The sequence below is a fragment of the Octopus sinensis genome, linkage group LG7 (genome assembly GCF_006345805.1).
Source record: "Octopus sinensis linkage group LG7, ASM634580v1, whole genome shotgun sequence".
Taxonomy (NCBI): Eukaryota; Metazoa; Mollusca; class Cephalopoda; order Octopoda; family Octopodidae; genus Octopus; species Octopus sinensis.
Window position 1 is genome coordinate 52,310,129 of NC_043003.1, and position 19,661 is coordinate 52,329,789.

Here is a 19,661-nt window from a genome sequence, read left to right on the forward strand (position 1 = left end):
TCTGATTTTTGATGATTTAATTCTTAGAGATAAACTCATTTTGTGAACAGGTGCAGGAATGACTGTGTGGTAAGTAGCTTTCTTCCCAACCACATGGTTCCGGGTTCAGTCCCACTGTGTTGCACCTATAAATATATGTGCGTCTGTGTTTGTCGCCCCACCATCGCTTGACAACCGATGATGGTGTGTTTGCATTCCCATAACTTAGCAGTTTGGCAAAATAAACCGATAGAATAAGCACTCGGCTTACAAAGAATAAGTCCTGGGGTTGATTTGTTCAACTAAAGGTGGTGCTCCAGCATGACCACCGTCAAAGCACAAACAAATAAAAGAATGAACTTTTATTAACATTTGCTATTTTTTTCACTCAATAACTTTTAAGCTAAAGTTATGGTAGCAAATGCAGGAATCATGCCAGTTTTAGTGTTCATACCATAGTTTTTTTTTATATCCATAGATGTGCTTTGTATGCTTTTGAAGTTGTTGTTTCTACAACCTGAGGCATCTGCAAACTCACACAGAAGCTCTGAAACAACCCATCTATGAGTTAAATTTCACAGATTATAGTGCCCTTGTCCACATAGACAGCTCTGCAATGCATCATCCCTTGCTTTGCAGAAGCTGTCTGGGACTTGGGCCTAGAAGCCAGTTTAAACAAAACAGAAGTCCTCCATCAACCTATACCACCCCTTCACATCACCATTAGGGAGAATGAAATAAAGACAGTCAACTAATTTATCTACTTTGGGCACTCCATCTCATGATACTAAGAATCAACATGGAAGCCGACAATAGACTGGCCGAAGTAAACAGTGCATCCATGGACTTGTACAATGTCTGGAACAATAACCATGAGGAAGGGAACCAAGATCAGTGAGTACAGAACCATTGTTCCAACCATATTCTTGTATGACTTGTGAGCCATCTATTGGCACCACCAACTTATTGAGCAATTCAATCAGTGCTTCTTTTACATTTTCCTTAACATCCAGTGGCATGACTGTCTAACATTGAGATCCAAGAGCAGGTGGGGGTCACCAGTAGCAAAGCAACACTGCTGAATACAGCTAATGCTGGGTGGATCACATCACTGACTTCCTAAGATCATGTCATATGGTGAACTCTTCTCTGGTTACTGATAGAGGAGCACCAAAGAAGACAAAGACTCCCTAAAAAAAAAAAATCTCTGGGTGCCTGCCACATTGGTCATCACCATTAGTCTGGTCTTGCTGTTGATTATGAAGCCTGGTATCTCACTGTCCCCTGGGCAATACCTTCATTTGAAGACACCTACAGGACCAGCCTTACTGACAAAAAAAAAAAAAAAAGAGGGAAAACAAAGAAACAACCATCCCTGTTTATCCTGAATTAGACTTAGTGGGTATCAGCAAGCCTGCAACAGACAAACATACACACTCCACTCTGTAAACCTCCGTTCATAATCTTCAGAGATTGTATTGCACTAGTGCAAATATATATATAACATTGGATTATCAGTTTGACATAAAGTTTCTTCTCATGTATGTTTTACATTGTTATGGAACATATGGAGTAATCAGTTAGATACCATATGGTATAATAAGCACTTTGATGACGTATTTATACACATTAGTGGAACATTCCTATCAAAACTTCTAAGTGCAAACATAACAGAATGAAAACCATTGTTTGAGATGTACAAGAAAAGTATTTACTGTCACAGAAGCCAGCTGTGCTAAAGATGTGAATCTCTCTTCAAAAATCAAAAAAGATAAAGAATAACCACAGACAACTGTTCCACATTTAATATAATATTTTTTAAGGTCTTTGTTTGCAGTATCCAGTTCTTTACTTAAATAAAGTTACTTTGCATCGGCATTAAATTTAGAAGCTGTTTCTAAACTGTACTTCATCATTATAAAGACTATCGCAAGTATAGTGAAATTCACAAAACAGCCTGTCCCATATTTGTCTGTCTGCATATGATGAACACAAGCTGGTTAAGACAGAGCCCTCACAACTTGAACAGTCTGACACTCATGACTAATTGTAACACCTCATAGCTTTAACTGCTTTCTGGATCTTACATTTACATCTAACTTGCTTAACATCCACTATATGGTCCCATCAAAAAGCACTGGTTAAGAACTGCTCCTGCTATTGCTGTTCCAAAAAAGTTCTTTTATTAAAGTTTCTAATACAGAGTGAAATGGCATTTTATCCAAGATATTACTTTTACTTTCATGATATGGTGTATCAGCTTGAGTCGCATATTTCCAGTTGTAGCAGTTGATAACAAGGCTAATAGATATTCAATGAACATTATTCTCAACCTTTAGCATTCTTTACTCACTGATAAACTTAAGAAATAATTAGCATTATTATATGCTGTTTGCATTCAACATCTCAGTGACAATTCTTGAAGAATCAGTACCATTCTTTGCATTTCCTTGTAAATGCTTTACTCACCCTCAGCTTAGGCTATGTCTGAGATTATACAATATAGTTAGTCTTCAATTTAATAACAAATACATTCATGGTAAAATTCTTAATTCAAACATCTGAACAACAGAAAAGCTTGGTATCTCTTGTGGAGTCAAAATTAAACGAAAATCACTCCACCACCCACTAAATAAAGCAGACATCGATACAATCATTTTATTTTCAAATAATTTCATACATTTTATTTATTCTTCAGTCTTTGCATTCTATTTGTTATATATATATATATTCTTTTTCTTTGGCATTATATAATTTTGAAGATATTTTCATGAAAAACAAGCTTTCAAAGGATAAACCTTACATCAATTAATTTTCAAAATACACATTTGTTGTTAGCAATTAATGGCAATGAAATTATGATAAATGTAAGTATATAATCAAACTAATTATTAAAGTTAATCCAAAGTAAACTAATTGGAAATGCAACAACACGTTTTCGAACATTAATTGGACACATGGCTTCATGTATTTATATAAAATATAATCAGAAGTTACACTACATTCATAAGAATTGATCAAGTAAATGGCTACAGAAACACATACAAGCTTAAAGCACAGGATCCTTAGGTGAATCACTGATACTATATTGGAGGGTTCAGGATCAAAGTTTATAAAAATAACTGCTAACTTCTGTCAGCCCAAGAGGGAAAAGTGAAATGGCTGGAATAATGTAACATGAAAATATTTCAAAGGGGTAAAAGACACATTTATGGAATTTATAATGGATAATTCTTTTAAAACCGCAAGTATTTGTGATGTCAAATGACAAGGTTCAAGAACGATGAAACTTTGAATTTATTCTATTTAAATTTCATAAAACACTCCATTTTCCCACTTTTACCATAGATACCACCTATATCAATGTTCATGAACAGTTAATATACTGTTTAGTGAAAATGTTATACTGTGTATATTGCTGTATAGTTATCAATTCCACGAATAAGTTTGTAGTCAAATCAAGTGTATTCCAAGTAAATTTTCACCACAAATACCACAATGATATGAGAACACCATACAGCAAATGAGTTCATTCTTGTTACAAGATTACATTTAGTCATCCTTTGAAATTGGGGTAAAGATTTCTATAAGTTCATGCAGGTCTGACATTTTTAGGAACATATTTTCAATCTAAATCAGATTCAGCCCAGCACACTGTCTAGTTTTAATACTTTATTGTCAAATCTAGACTACTTGATGGATTAATTTCGTACACAATATTTATTCCATCTGAGTAAAGGAGAAATGCAGACATCAGGCACCTGAAGGCTATGTTCACAGCAAAAATGTAGGCCAAACAAGAATTCCAGTATGTTGCAGTTCAGGGAAGGATTGGGTGTAGTGTTTAGAACAAGATCACCATAGGAAATCATTTTAGGGACTTTGATGGATTTTACTTATGTGTTGTCCATAACTAGATGAGGTGAAGTACAAGACTGATACTTTGATTTGTGTTTATATGATGTTGAAACAGACTAGAGTGTTACATTCTAATTGATGGACATTTTCAAGAGCCCTGTGCAAAAAGGTAAAGCAGGTTTGGTGTAAAATATTTAGGTTGTGCACCAATGTTAATGTATATAGAAGTTTCAAGGGTTAGTGTAGAATCATATGTATAGAGATGACATTGAGACAATCTCAATTATAACAGACCGAAAGTATAAGCTCAGGACTGAAGAGAGTATTATCAGCAAAGGTCTGACAAGAAGTCTATGATAGAGATGTAAACTAGAGTTGGGGTAATTTAGCTAAAATGTTTTCATACCAAACATGTTTGAGGAATTTGCTGATTTCAAGTACCACAACAGTGCTTTCACCAGAATTCCAAAGAACAAGAACTGGTGAATAATGAAGGAAAGCAAGTCTCCAGTTGATCTAGATCAAAACAATGAGTTGTCAGAGAAAGTGGTTTACAACTGTTTCTAATCATCAGTTCTCGAGATAGTGGAGAGAGCATTATAAATATAGGTCTGTAGTCAATGGGGCCTGAAGTTACCCATTTTCAGCAATGCACCCAGTCACATGCTTTCATGGACTGAGAGCTTGTGTGTGTGAGAGTGAGAGATTGAATCGTTTAACAAGGACAGAATAGGTGCTTTGCTTGAGAGGGATGGAAAGAATAAAGTCAGGACTAGTTATTTCAATTAAATCATCAGATATTTGAATGTGAATATTGTGTGAATATAATGGTGAAACTAGAAGGAAAATTGCAGGGAGTTTTGTTTGGCATATAGTGTGGAGTTATATAAGTGATGCAAGGAGAAAATATATAGCTTTTACAACTGATGTGCTGCTTATAAAGTTATTTTCCTGAGGATTCTATGTAGCCAGAAGAGACTCTCTTGGTAAGAGACCAGAAAACTCTGCTGCAGTCTGGGAGGGAAGAAAACATCCAGGCTATGTCATGCACAAAGACAACTTTCTGCTTTACTTAGAGCAATTCCCAAAATGGAGTTGTTGCTGTTGTTGTTGGTGGCTTATTCTATGTTTTACAGGCAGAGTTCTTTGTGCAACAAAGCTTTGAGTAAACAATGTGGAGATTCTGAACTTCAAGGGAACTGGTTGTATGAAAGATCTGGAGGGATATACCAAAGAGGTCAGTTTCAATCACTCAGAGTTGGGATGGAGGCGGAAAAGAGGAAGACATGGACTGAAACAGATTTTTTTTTATTCAATAATGAAGTTAATACTGGCAAGTATTGGCCACATCAAAATTTTTGGTTAACAACATGATTAGTTTAGCAATGTGTTTCAGCAGAGGTAGTAGTTATAGCTTTAATGTATTGCAAAAAATGGATAGCTATCATGTGTTAACATATATTAATGAGCCAGCTCCAATACTGTACAGAGTATAATTACTCTATTGCATGAACATGCTGGTGAATACATAAAGTAGATTTGTGTGTGAATTCTTTACCACATTTATCACATTTAAATAATGGCTTATCTTCTGTTTGAATACATTTATGTTCAGTCAAAGTTATATTATCAGAAAATGTCTTACCGCAAGCATCACACGTATATAATTTTTCTTTTGTGTGAATACGTTTGTGAAGTGTCAAATATTCACTTCGAGAGAAAGCTTTACCACATGTATCACAGTGGTATGGTTTCTCACCTGTGTGAATACGTTTGTGCTTAATTATATATCGTTTCTGGGCAAATATTTTACCACAGACATCACACTGGAATGGTTTTATACCGGTGTGTATGTGCTTGTGGATAGTTAAATCTTCACGTGTAGAGAAATTTTGATCACAGATATCACAGTGATATGAGTGCGACCCTGAGTGAATGTGTTTGTGCCTCACTAAATATCTCTTTTTCAAAAATATTTTACCACAGATATCACACTGGTGTACAGTTTCTGCGTGACTAACTTTATGAGTTGCTAAAATCTCCATTGTAGAGAACATTTTACCACAGGTATCACACTGGTAAGGTTTCTGAATGGTGTGAATACGTTTGTGACGAGTTAAATCTCCGTTTATAGAGAATGCTTTGCCACAGACATCACAGTGGTATGGTTTCTCACGTGTGTGAACAGTTCGATGATTGCTTAAATGTGCATTTTGAGAGAATGCTTTATGACAGATTTCACACTGGTATGGTTTCTCATTTGAATGAATACGTTTATGGGATGATAAATTTCCAGTTGTTGAGAAAGTCTTACCACAGACATTACACTCGTATGGCCTCTCACCTGTATGTTTACGCTTATGACACGTTAGATTTGCACTTCCAGAGAATGCTTTACCACAAACATCACATTCATATGGTTTTTCCCCAGTATGAATACGTGTATGACGTTTCAAGTAATCTTTACGAGAGAATGTTTTATCACAAATATCACAGTGGAAGGGTTTCTCTCCTGTGTGAATAAGTTTATGAGAAGTTAAATACCCACTCTGAGAGAATGTTTTGCCACATACATCACATTCGTATGGTCTTTCTTTGGTGTGAACACGTTTATGGATAACTAATGGTTTATTTTTGGAAAATGCTTTGCCACAGACATCACATTCAAATGGTTTCTCATTGAGGTGAGTGCGTTTATGGTTAATTAATGTTTTACTTTTAGCAAATGCTTTACCACAGGTATGGCAACGGTAAGGTTTCTTCTCTGTATGAGTGCGTTTATGAGATGCCAATTTCCCAAGGGCTTTGAATGTTTTGCCACAGATATCACAGTGGAATGCATTTTCTGCAGTGTGGATACGATTGTGGCGGGTTAAATTGTTTTTCTGTGAGAATGTTTTCCTACAGATATCACACTGATATGGTTTGTCACCTGTGTGGGTAGACTTATGACGAGTTAATTTTGAACGGACATTGAATATTTTACCACAGATATCACAGTGATATGGTTTTCTGTCTGTGTGGATATGTTTGTGATTATTCAAACTTTCAATATCAGAGAATATTAGTAAACAGACATCACAGGTGTATAATTTCTTTGCTACACCTAACTGTGCCTCATCAGTTGTATCTTTTTTCTCAGATTTTATTTCAGTAAGAACCTGATTCTCAGATGTGTCCTCCATGGTGTCTCTCAAATACAAATGTGATTCCTTTCTTTACATAACATATAAATTACTTGAAGGTTATATAAGTGATGTCATAATACATGATAATGTCATTCTTCATTTATGTGGGTGAGAAGTTTCCTGAAATGAAATAAAACAGCATAAGAAAAGAAAAAGAGTAAAACAAACAAAGGTTACTAGAGACAAATAGATTGGACAAAAGATAATGTTAAAACAACAAAGTTAATAAAAAAAAATTACAGAGCTACAATAATACAAACATAAAACTTAATTATAGAAGTGTTTGTTGTAATAATGGTAAAGCAGGAAATGACAGATGCTAATTTTAGGAAGCCAAAGATGTCAGGTTGTCAGTTTGTACTTGAAGAAGGTCAATTGTGCATAATATGATCTAGGATGATAATGGACAACAAACAAGAGATAAAATGAGCAATTATCTTTAAAGAGAAAATACAGGAATATCCTCCAAAATATAGATAACAAATGTAAAGAAGATTTAGAAACCAAATACCTCTGTACACATCATTAGGCTGGTGTATGTCACTCACAGATAATTCTCATAAAGACATATTTGTATGGCAGTCAAATAAATATCACTATTGTAAGATACCTTGTCAAGCCATGAACATTTTGTTACAAAATCTTTATGACAAGTGCATCATAATTTGCATGCATTGGTCTTAGCTCAAAGATTTGTGTTATACAGAAATATAATGGAGATATGGTTTAAAAAGAATGGTCACAGGAAATAATGTCAGGATAGTTATTTTCTTTAATGATCCATATTGGGTTCTTGGACTCTTTAAGCTACATCATAGGCAACTCATCAAATGGAGCAGTAAGTGAATAAGAAATGACAAAGAGTAAAGGGAATACTCAACCATTTTACATCGTTTGACTGGGTGCATTTTAATGAGCCACCAAAAGAGAAGATTTTAATACAGGCAAAATGTCCTGGTACAGAAACAATAACACCAAAAAGGAAGCCATTACGAGGTCTTACAACCTGCCAGAATCAGCAGCCAAATATTCCTCAAATCACACACTACCTTCTTAAAAAAATAGGAGTGGTTGTGTGGTAAGTAGCTTGCTTACCAACCACATGGTTCCAGGTTCAGTCCCACTGCGTGGCACCTTGAGCAAGTGTCTTCTACTATAGCCTTGGGCCGACCAAAGCCTTGTGAGTGGATTTGATAGACGGAAACTGAAAGAAGCTCGTCATATATATGTATATATATCATCATCATCGTTTAGTGTCCGCTTTCCATGCTAGCATGGGTTGGACGGTTCAACTGGGGTCTGTGAAGCCAGAAGGCTGCACCAGGCCCAGACTGATCTGGCAATGTTTCTACGGCTGGATGCTCTTCTTAACGCCAACCACTCCGTGAGTGTAGTGGGTGCTTTTTACGTGCCAGATGAGGCTGGCAAACGGCCACAATCGGATGGTGCCTTTTATGTATGTGTGTGTATGTGTTTGTCCCCCCAACATCGCTTGGTGTGTTTACGTCTCCGTAACTTAGCAGTTCGGAAAAAGAGACTGATAGAATAAGTACTAGGCTTACAAAGAATAAGTCCTGGGGTCAATTTGCTCAACTAATGGCGGTGCTCCAGCATGGCCACAGTCACATGACTGAAACAAGTAAAAGAGTACATCTATTACACTGTCTGTATACAAGGTTGCATGGTTCACAGCTTGAATACTTTTGGGCTTAGGTCTTCTCAATCAGAGGATCTAGAGCTAAGCAACAACATCACTACTAAACTACTTTTCCATCACCACCTTAACTGCAATTATTCCTGCTGACACCATCTTTTGCCCATACATTTAGCTATCACAACTACATGCTAAATAGTCCCTCAACTCTCCTCCAACAACTTAGCTTCTCATCATCAGAACACGATCAAGTATTAATGAACAAAATTACAACACCCTCTTTCAGACAACTAAAAGCCAAGGGAAACCACTTCATAAACACAAAAACTGATTTAATCCGCTAATGTTCAGATTATTTTGTCAAATATATTGCTTATTTATTCACATTGCTTTGAATTGATCATACATTATTGCATAGCTTCAAGATTTCAATGGTGTGTTTCTATATATTGAGAATGACATTACAGGGTAGGTGTGAGAGGATGGATCTGGTCAGTTTTAACATAAAATAGGTAGAATATTTGGGTTGGATATAGGTGGATTAAATACTAAAGGGTTAAGTTTTACAGAGCTCAACAGCAGCTTAATCCTCAACAAAGACACAGCACGTTCATTCAACAAAATAACTACAGACACCAACCCCATAAACATAGACCTTGAAAGCATGTTCTAATCTTCTAACAGGGATATGACAGTCTTTGTTCTATCAATACAAAGAAAACACAAACACTGCTCATAAAAAAAATATCACCATACCACAACTCCTTTAATCATGAGTTGCAGTCACAATAGCTCTTGAAGCCATCCCAAATGTTGAGTCACACCATCATTGAGGATCTCACCTAGTATATCTTTAACAAAGCTAGGACCATATCTCCATACAAACCCTTCTTATCAGGCACATAAAATACTTTAGCTCTCAACAATTATTGATACCCTACAAAACTTAAGTGAGGCCCACAATGGAGTGGGATCCAGAAAAAGGCCATCAGACTGATTTGTATAAAGTCATAGACACACTCCAACTTCTAACCCACGGGCATGCTGCCCCCTCTTCCTACCCTTTCCTTTTGCTATTAAAATGATCCTGGCTTCTTAAAGCTGGTTGGGTCCATGCCACTTTCACTCAGGCTTTCCATTCTACTTAACTCTCTTTCTCTTACCCGCTTTGTTGTGTCCAGCCCCACCTCACATTAATCACTACACTCAGTTGTTCCTCACAATGTTGACCCCCTGGAATTTCATTGCTGCTCAAATCTTAGAATATACCTATGTGGTTTCTGCTTTTTTGAGCACACTAAACAACTATGTAGAGGATGGCCTGCCATTTGAGTTTATTGAAAAGACAGAGATTAAGGCTGAAATAAAATGAGGTAACGAGTACGTATCTAATAATTAGTGTGAGCATTCTACTCACCTTTCTACAAAGATTTCTTTCAGAGAATTTCCCTAAGCAAAATGAGATAGAATCAACCCCTGAGTAATCAAACTGGCCATATCATGCCTTTCAGATGTACCCTACAATGTCATTCTGAAAGCAAACAATCACATCATCAAAATCCTGAAGCTATAACATAACGCATGATTAATTTAATTTAATGTCAATAAATAAACATAAGATTTGGCAGAGTATTCTGATTGTTCAACTGTTTTTGATTCCTGAATTTTGACATAGGTATCACGCAATGCCCTCTATTTGTTCATCAGGCACAACTTTGTTGAGCCATGATCATGACCAGCTAATTGAATGGTTGAAAAGATTTGGACTTCTAGCTCAAAATTGCATCTGTGATTGGGGCCACAACTGTTTATTTGTGAAATGTTTGTGGTTACAAACTGGAAGAGTACTGCTAAATACAATAGGAAACTTATAACAATTAGAAAAGATCCAATCTTTGATAACAGCTATGTCCGGTTGGATAGAATCCTAGTTGCCATACTGGTGCTCATTCTGTGTCCCATTAAAAGTTATAACGGCAATTTGGAATTCAACCCCTGAGTATTGAAACTACAGATTTGAAGTTGAAATCCTATAACTGACTGGTCAAATTTTTGTTGAGCTGCTTTAGCTGAACATCAGATATGTAATCCCACTTGCAGTCATAATAGCAACAAACAAAATTCCTGCACAAAATACAGGTGAGATGCACACAATAATGGCACTTGAGTATTGGGCAGATTTGAATTAAGCACTACCCACAGTGTTTATCTATATATCTGATATGCTGGTTAACAACTTTGTAATCAATGATACTCTGCATGTCTGCCCAGGAAGTATAATATTTACCGATGAATGGGCAGCAGATCAGAACTTAAGAGTCATGGATTCTTGCACTTGACTATAATAACATTCCATGTTGTTTGTAAATGAAACCACAAATGCCTACACAAATCATGTGGATTCATGCCAAATGCAGATAATGCTATATTTATGATAGCTTCTCAGACTTGTTCATGAAATACTTGATTGCATCCACATGGCAGAAGAGATACCCCAATAGACAGTTGGGACATTCACAAGCTCAAATAGCTGAGCAATATACATTTTGAAATATATGAGGTCTGATCAATAAGTGTCCAGACTGTTGCCATAGTGACAAAGCTAAAGCAAGCAGAGTGAAGCTGCTTGGCAAAGATTGACCTTGAACTCTGCTGTGTAGGTGTCTTAAGTTATAATGTTCTAGTTCATTTCTGTTGTTTACAGCAGTACTTGAACTGAAGATGTGTAGCGTGTGATCATTGCATTGACCATAACAGAGGAAGTTGTCAGGGTGATACTTGCTCAGAGGCCTATGCAAAATTGCAGAAAGTGTATGAAGAGGGAGTATGAACTGCACACAAGTGTATAAGTGGTTCAGGTGCTTCCAAGATGGTTGAAAAATGTCGATATTGACGAATGTTCTGAGAGACTCGCAACCAGCAGAACTGAGAAAAACACCGCAGATGTGCATGCAGCTCTGAGGGGGAAAATCATCGAATCACCATCCATGAGTTATCAGAAGATATGCAGATCAGTTCAGTCCAGTATATTATGACTGGAGGTTTGGGTAGGAGATGCATGTCTGCCAAGTTTGTGCCAAAACTGCTTTCAGCTGACCAAAATGACACTTGGGTTTCAAGTTGCACAAGATCTTCTTGATTGTATTAAGAACGATGAAAACTTTGCAGGAAACTTTTTTCAGATTATGCTGGTATCTTTGGAATATTCATTTAATAAATTCTAGGAAGAAAATAGTGGCATAGTCCTCAAAAATAATTGGGTTTTTTTTTTTATTTTCAACATAATTATAATCTACATTATTGATGTGTATGAGAAAAAGTTGAGGTGTCTGAAATATTTGCCTTTCTCATATTTTTTCCTTAAATTCCAACATAAGCTATACCAACTGAGACATATCTGTAGAAAATTTCACAACAAAATGCTAATTTTTCTGAAAGTTAATACAACTGGAGGGAAGGGCACATATTCACAGTTACGCTGGCAATTCTTCATACAATTTACGGCCGTAAAAAAAACAAAACAAAAAGCATGAATGTCCTTAAACTTTACAAAGACAATAATGCATTGAATATGCATATTTTTAAAGTATAAAATATATGCTCAAAAAGGATAGTAGGGTCCAAAACCATAATGTCTTCAAATTTCGATTTAGGGAGGGGGTGGGGTGATTATTTTACTTTATTTTTTGCCAACTCCCTTACCTGAGTTTTTTAGTTTAATCTGAAAATTTTCCAATTATTCAGATATTTCAAAAAGTTACACATACTTTTGAAAAATCCCAATATATTGGGTCATCCTATAATGAAGTTGTTTATATTTCTTTTATTTTTCATAATTAAGATAGTTCTTTTTGAATCTAAAATATACTCTCTTTCATTTTCTACAATCTTCTTCCATCTATCTGGTAGACTAGCAAGGCCCCTCTTCCAAAATTCATTTGTCCGTGACATAAAAATACTCCTCCAGTACTGTTCTGACCTTGTCTACAGAATTCATATTTTTTCTGTCCGAGACATGACAGTAAAGAAGAGCACACATTCACTCTCCATGCACGATTAGACTTGGAAAGTTTGTGAGGAACCTATTTGGCTGACTTTACCAATGACACACAGGTGTCAATGATAATCAGTTGGGGCAATGCCTGGCAAATATGGTGGGTGGGGCATTGTTGTCCATTCAAACTACTCCAGCCTTTGGAATGTCATCCTCGCTGTATGTGGCCAAGCGTTATCCTGATGGAAGAACACCTTTCATCTTGAAACCAAAGATGGTCGTTTTTCTTCTAGCGCTGACTTCAGCTGCTTGCAGTAGATCTCCTTTGTTATTGTTTTGTTTGGGTTTAAAAGTTCAAAGTGGACTAAACATTTTCATATCCCACCAAACAGATAACAATACCTTACGTGGGTGAAAACCTTCTCTAGCCTGGGGTGCTGGTGTTTCTCCTTTCCCTACCCACTGTCTTCAGCACTTGACATTTTTATAGAGAATCCATTTCTCGCCACCAGTCACTATTCGGTCCAAACAAGGTTCATTCGTGAGACATGACAGTAAAGAAGAGCACACATTCACTCTCCATGCACGATTAGACTTGGAAAGTTTGTGAGGAACCTTATTGGCTGACTTTACCGATGACACACAGGTGTCAATGAATAGTTGAATGACTAAATCCAAGCTTCTCTGCCAGTTCCTCAACAGTTACAATGGGATTTTGTTCCACCAGGGTTTGCAGAACGTCCTTGTTGGGCGATCTTTCGATTTAACTGGCAAAAATGCCAAACTAAACAGCTGTTAAGGTACAGCGTTCGGTAAAATCCATAAACAATTTATATTCATTTTCGTGGGTAGAAATGTACATTTTGTTTGAGGTCAGCATAAAGTGAAAGAGAGACGAAATGGACAAAGGCGTGTGTATGTGTTGATGAGGGGTGCGAGACAGAAAGTATGTGCTGTATGAGAGAGAGAGAGAGAAGTGTGTTGTCAAAGAGGGGTATTGCTCTGTGTCACTAAAAAAAAAAATAATGCGAGAAAAACTAAATAAAAAATTTACATTATCACTCTCTCCCTCTCTCTTTTTTCACACATACACACACAGAGCAAGATACACCTCTCTCTCTCTCTCTCAGTCAATTGCACACCGAAAAAAGATGCAAGAAAAAGTAAATAAATAAGTAAAAATTCACGCTATCATTCTCTCTCTCTGTCTCTCTTTCTCAGTCAATCACTCATACATTCATTGAAAAAATTTTAAAAAAATGTACGCTGTCACTCTCTATCTCTCACACATACACACCTTGTCTAGCAACCCTCACTATTAACACATACACAACTCCATGTCCCTTTTGTCTCTGACTTCAAACAAAATGTACATTTCAAACCACAAGAATAAATAAACATTTTTTTACGGAATTTACCGAAAGTAAGGTAACAGCTGAGCTGCGCGCGCACGCCTTCGAAATAAAATGAAAGATCGCCCCACCGTTGACACTGGCTTACGCTTATTGTCCGATCCCCATATACTGCATTAATATTCCTCGCACTTTCTGTTGCGTTGTTGCCTTTATTGAACTCATAAAGCAAAATATGGTTCTTTCTCACTTCCATTGTAGCTTTGAAAGAACTCTTAAAATCGAACTGCATTCTTCAAAACTTGCACTAATAATGACAAGGTAAAGAATACGCACACCCAGTGTTTAGGGTTAAGCCGAAAACGGGTGGTGTGCGTATTCTTTACCTCCACCAAAATTACTACCTGCTTTTAGAGCAAGGTAGTGCAGATAGTTTATCCCATCCTCCCTACGACCTTTAGTTCATGAAATGAAAAACCGCATTATTTACGTGATGACCAAATACTTACAAGATAAATCAGATTTTTAAATCTGAAAAAAAAAAAATCCGTGTTTTATTTTAAAAAAATGTTATTATTTTTTATTTGCAGAATTAAGATTTTGCAAAACATACTCATCCGAAAAAATTACGATTTTTGACGCACTAGATAACTTCCGACTCTATTCTATAGGAATGCAGTATTGTCCAGATTTCTTGTTCGTTCCCCAAACACAAGAACATTGTGGAAGAATTACTATTTGGATCAAGCAACACGATCCTTAAATATCTGACACAATTAGATATTTTCATACTTAAAGATCACATTTTAAACCTTATTAATTGCTTAATAATGTTCGCATATGTATTTTATATTGTGGCTTTCGTTTATTTTCTTTTGAATATACGGTGATATAAAATCGCCCTTCTTATTTGATTGTGGGATATTACAAGTTTCAAATTTCATATTCTGTCGATTCACAAAAAAACTAAACATTTATTTTAATTTACCTCATTTCTGTTTAAATACATTGAATATTATATCTCCGTTTCTCCATCATTTCTCTTTTTACCTCAAAAACATTCTCTTAAATAATCAGACCGTTAAAAAATAAATAAAAATTTTCCGTCCGACCGTTATGTTTCATTACAAAGGAGGAATAATTCAGCTCGACTTAACAGCAACATAATAAATTAAATAAATTACACATGCTATATTAATAATTTTATACTACATATTACCCCCAAAAGTTGTTCCCTGTTCCTTCTTTCAATTAAAAAAACAAAAACCGTTTTTTTTTTACCTTCAGGTGAACTTAAATATAGCCCGGAAGCCATGTTCCATATTTTTTTTTGCTAATTTGAAACCTTAACAATTACCATTTTATTTCAGAACTGAAATGTTAAATAAAATGTAATTCAGAAAGAAACTTATAAAAGAACAGCGATATTTATAAGTTAGAAAAAAAAAATTGAAAATATTTTAAATGAATCTGGAAATAACACGAACATTTGGTAGACTAAGTTTTCTCACTATGCGTATAACGATGTAAAGTTGATAAAGAGTAAATATATATTATATATGTGCAACTTACTGTTTTCCGATATCTTTCTTCTTCACTACTTGATATAAATAGATATAGTTAAATTATAGGAATACGATGCCATTAACAGAGGCAAGAAATTAATAAAGTCTTCTATAAGACATTACCGATAGTCAGGACAAACTAAGCGATACATCTAAATGGAATTCATAACTAATAGATCAACTCAATAGCATTACTTTCGTAGCTGATTCTGGAATAAACGTATATTAAATGTATGAAACAAAATTTTAGTCATGTTAAAATTGACTGTACAATTTGTGTAGCATCGTTAAGTAATTATAGTCGGTAATTTTTTTAATAAAATGGTAACGGTAGAACGGGATAAAATGTTATGGACTTAGTTTTAATTAATCCGGAGCGTATCGCTTTAAAATATTTTTTGGTTGCATTTTTTTCATTATTTTCTTTGCCATTAACACACCCATCACCATCATCATCACCACAGTGGGCATCATGACAAACTAAAAAAAACAACAACAAAAAAACTGAGCAGCAGGCTAAATACATGGATATTTACGGCAAATAGAAATGAAGTCACTTTTCATTGAAATACACTAAATAATCAAATAAGCAGAGGATACCCGGACAGAAATAAATGTAACGACGAAAGATGCGGGCTCTACTTCATAGCTGTGCCAAAGAATTGCTCTGGCAGTCGTTCATAGGCAAGTGTTTTGTGTTAATACGCAAGAAAGCTGATGGATTAAGAAAAAAAAAAAAAAAAAAAAAAAAAAAAAATATATATATATATATATGCGAGAATTATTCAGTAGCCATGATAAAACTCCGGGTTTCGGATGTTGGGGCGGAAAACCACGCCGCTATCTTTTCAGTTATCCGGCCATCGAAAAAAGTCCTCTATTTACATAATATCGAGGTCTCTTTCATTCTTTTGTTGTCTTACCATTTCTATCAATATATATATATATATATATATATATATATAATATATATATATATATATATATATATATATGCGTGTGTGTGTGTGTATGTATGTAGATATATATATATATATATATATATATATATTATGTATGTATATATATATATGTATATATATATATATGTATGTATATATAAATATATGTATGTATATATAAATATATGTATGTATATATGAATATATGTATGTATATATAAATATATGTATGTATATATAAATATATGTATGTATATATAAATATATGTATGTATATATATATATATATATATATATATATATATATATATATATATGTATATATATAATATATATATATATGTATATATATGTTGGCATCCTTTTTGTCTCGGGAGACAATGGAGTTGCGCATAAAATAGTCTAGTCCGGCCTTTACATTTCATGTCCTGATACATTTCCTGATGTGGCTGTGTAGTCCTACCCTGGACAAACACTCCCTCTGGCAGGTACTGCAAATGTAGGGAAGACTGTTCCTGGCTGGTTGTAATGCCATAGTTTCTTGTTGACGTCTTTTCTTGTCTTTCCATTTCTCCTCTCTCTCACTCTAACTCCTTTGTATTCCCTCTTTTACGGCACGTCGCCAATCTCCACGGTTGCCGGCAACTGCTTCCCAACCGCTAATATTGATGTTGCAGGCCTTCAAGTCCCTTTTGCAAACATCCTTGTAACGTAAGAACGGTCTACCCACAGACCTAGTACCCCTAGCAAGCTCTCCGTAGAGTATGTCCTTGGGGATTCTGCCATCTTTCATACGGCTAACATGCCCAATCCATCTAATACATCTTTGTGTGAGGAGTGCAAACATGCTTGGTATTCCTGCTTGCTTGAGGACATCTTTGTTGGGGATATGATTCTGCCATTTGATGCGGAGGATTTTCTGGAGGCAGCGCAGGTGAAAGATGTTTAGGCGACGCTCTTGGCGTGTGTATAGCGTCCAAGTCTCACTTCCATACAGTAGTGTGCTAAGTACACATGTCTGGTAGATCTTCATTTTCGTGGTCTTGGTCAGCTTATTGTTGTCCCATGCCCGTTTGAAGAGTTGGGCCATCGCAACAGCTGCCTAGCCAATGCGTATATTGAGCTCAGCGTCAAGGGATAGGTTGTAGGTGACGGTAGAGCCAAGATAGGTAAACTTCTCCACCTCTTGTAATCTGTGGTCTCCAATATGTGTGTTTGGGATGTCCGATGTAGCCTGACCCATGATGTTGGTCTTCTTAAGGCTGATAGCTAAGCCAAAGTCGTTACATGCTTGCTCAAAACAGTTAATGAGCCTTTGGAGGGCTTCTTCTGTGTGTGATAAGAGGGCGGCATCATCAGCAATTAGCATCTCTTTGATCAGGACGTTTCTGATTTTGGTCTTGGCACGCAGGCGCGAGAGATTGAACAGTTTCCCGTCACTTCTACTGTGCAGAAACACTCCATCATCTGATGTCTGAAAGGCATGTGAGAGTAAGAGCGAGAAGAAGATGCCAAATAATGTAGGAGCGAGGACACAACCTTGCTTTACCCCGTTTTTTATTTGGAAGGCGGCTGATGTTGAACCATTGTTCTGTATGGTGCCTTGCATATCATCATGGAAAGACTTGATGATCCTCAGCAGCTTTGGTGGACATCCGATTTTTTGGAGCAGGATGAAGAGGCCTGTTCTGCTTACCGAGTCAAAGGCCTTTGTTAGATCAATGAAGGCCATATATAATGGCATTTTCTGCTCTCTGGACTTCTCCTGAAGTTGGCGTATGGAGAATATCATATCAATAGTTGATCTGCTTCTTCTAAAGCCACACTGCGATTCCGGATAGATTCGAGAAGCAAGTAGTTGTAGCCTGGCCAGGATAACGCGAGCAAAGGTCTTTCCAACAGTGCTTAGAAGAGATATTCCACGGTAATTGTTACAATCACCACGGTCACCTTTGTTTTTGTAAAGCGTAATGATGTTAGCATCCCGCATATCCTCAGGGACTGTACCCTCTTCCCAGCACTGACACAGAAGCTCATGAAGGTGCCGAAGCAGGATGGTGTTTTTGCCGGCTTTGATGATCTCTGAGGGGATGCCGTCTTTTCCCGGAGCCTTGTTTCTTGCTAGGGAGTCAATAGCCTTGGTGAGCTCTGCTATAGATGGCGGACTGTCAAGTTCGCACATGACTGACAAGATCTTGACACTCTCGACTGCAGCCGCAGCCAGTGTAGTCTCCCGTGAGTAGAGATCCTGGTAGTGCTCCACCCATCTATCCATTTTCTTGCTTTGACCCCTGATGAGATCTCCAGTAGTTGATTTCAGAGGGGCTGACTTGGTTGCGGATGGACCGAGGGCCTTCTTCAAACCGGCGTACATCCCACGGATGTCGCCCCGTCAGCAGCTGACTGGATACTCTGACAGATTTCCTGCCAATACCTATTTGCACAGCGTCTGGCTGTCAGTTGGGTTTTATTTCTTGCCTTTCTGAGTTCTTCGAGTGACTTTGTAGAAGAATCACTCTTGTATTGCATCAGAGCTGCACGCTTTGCTTCGATAACTGGCTCCAGCTCTGAGAGCCCAGCATTGAACCAATCTGGGTTTTGCCTTTCTCTCATGCCGAAAGTATCTATTGATGTCGTATGCAAAGCTTCCCTGATATAATTCCACCTACCTTCAGCAGAGGAGGTTGGGCAGCTACTGAGGGCAACCTTGATAGAAGCAGCAAAAAATTTTCGCAGTGTAGGGTTCGAGGTTCTGGCAGTGTTAATGCGTGGTCGGCCCACTTTCTTGGAGCGATGGACTTTTTTAGGCAGAATCCTCACCCTACTTCTAATTAGTGAGTGGTCTGTGTTACAATCCGCGCTGTGGTAACTGCGGGTCAATAGAAGAGAATTCAGAAAGGATCTCCGTGTAATGATGAGATCCAGCTGATGCCAGTGGTGAGATCTTGGATGTCTCCAAGATGCCTTGTGGGATGGCATGTTGGTAAAGAATGTGTTTGTGATGCACAAGTTATGGTATGTGCAGAATTCGAGTAGTCTCTGACCATTGTCATTCATGTTGCCAATACAAAAGTGTCCAACACAAATGGGCCACGAATCATGGTCAGATCCCACGCGAGCGTTAAAATCC

At 36.8% G+C, this 19,661-nt stretch overlaps 1 protein-coding gene across 2 annotated transcripts; it reads right to left on the reverse strand.

The window, feature by feature from the left end:
- Positions 1-3,228: 3,228 nt before the first annotated feature.
- Positions 3,229-15,748, reverse strand: LOC115213942 (zinc finger protein OZF). Of its 2 annotated transcripts, XM_036504766.1 has the most exons (3): positions 15,598-15,748; positions 10,097-10,210; positions 3,229-7,145 (listed from the first exon to the last, which is right to left on the reverse strand). In XM_036504766.1, exon 3 carries the CDS (start codon positions 7,020-7,022, stop codon positions 5,334-5,336), a length of 1,689 nt encoding a protein of 562 aa, XP_036360659.1. In that variant the 5' UTR covers positions 7,023-7,145; positions 10,097-10,210; positions 15,598-15,748; the 3' UTR covers positions 3,229-5,333. The 2 variants fall into 2 exon arrangements, with proteins under 2 accessions (XP_036360659.1, XP_029638804.1); XM_029782944.2 differs by lacking the exon at positions 10,097-10,210.
- Positions 15,749-19,661: the final 3,913 nt, after the last annotated feature.

Bases quoted from the DNA above. Each gene is read 5' to 3' on its own strand.
- LOC115213942 (XM_029782944.2), bottom strand. From the start codon at position 7,022: ATGGAGGACACATCTGAGAATCAGGTTCTTACTGAAATAAAATCTGAG.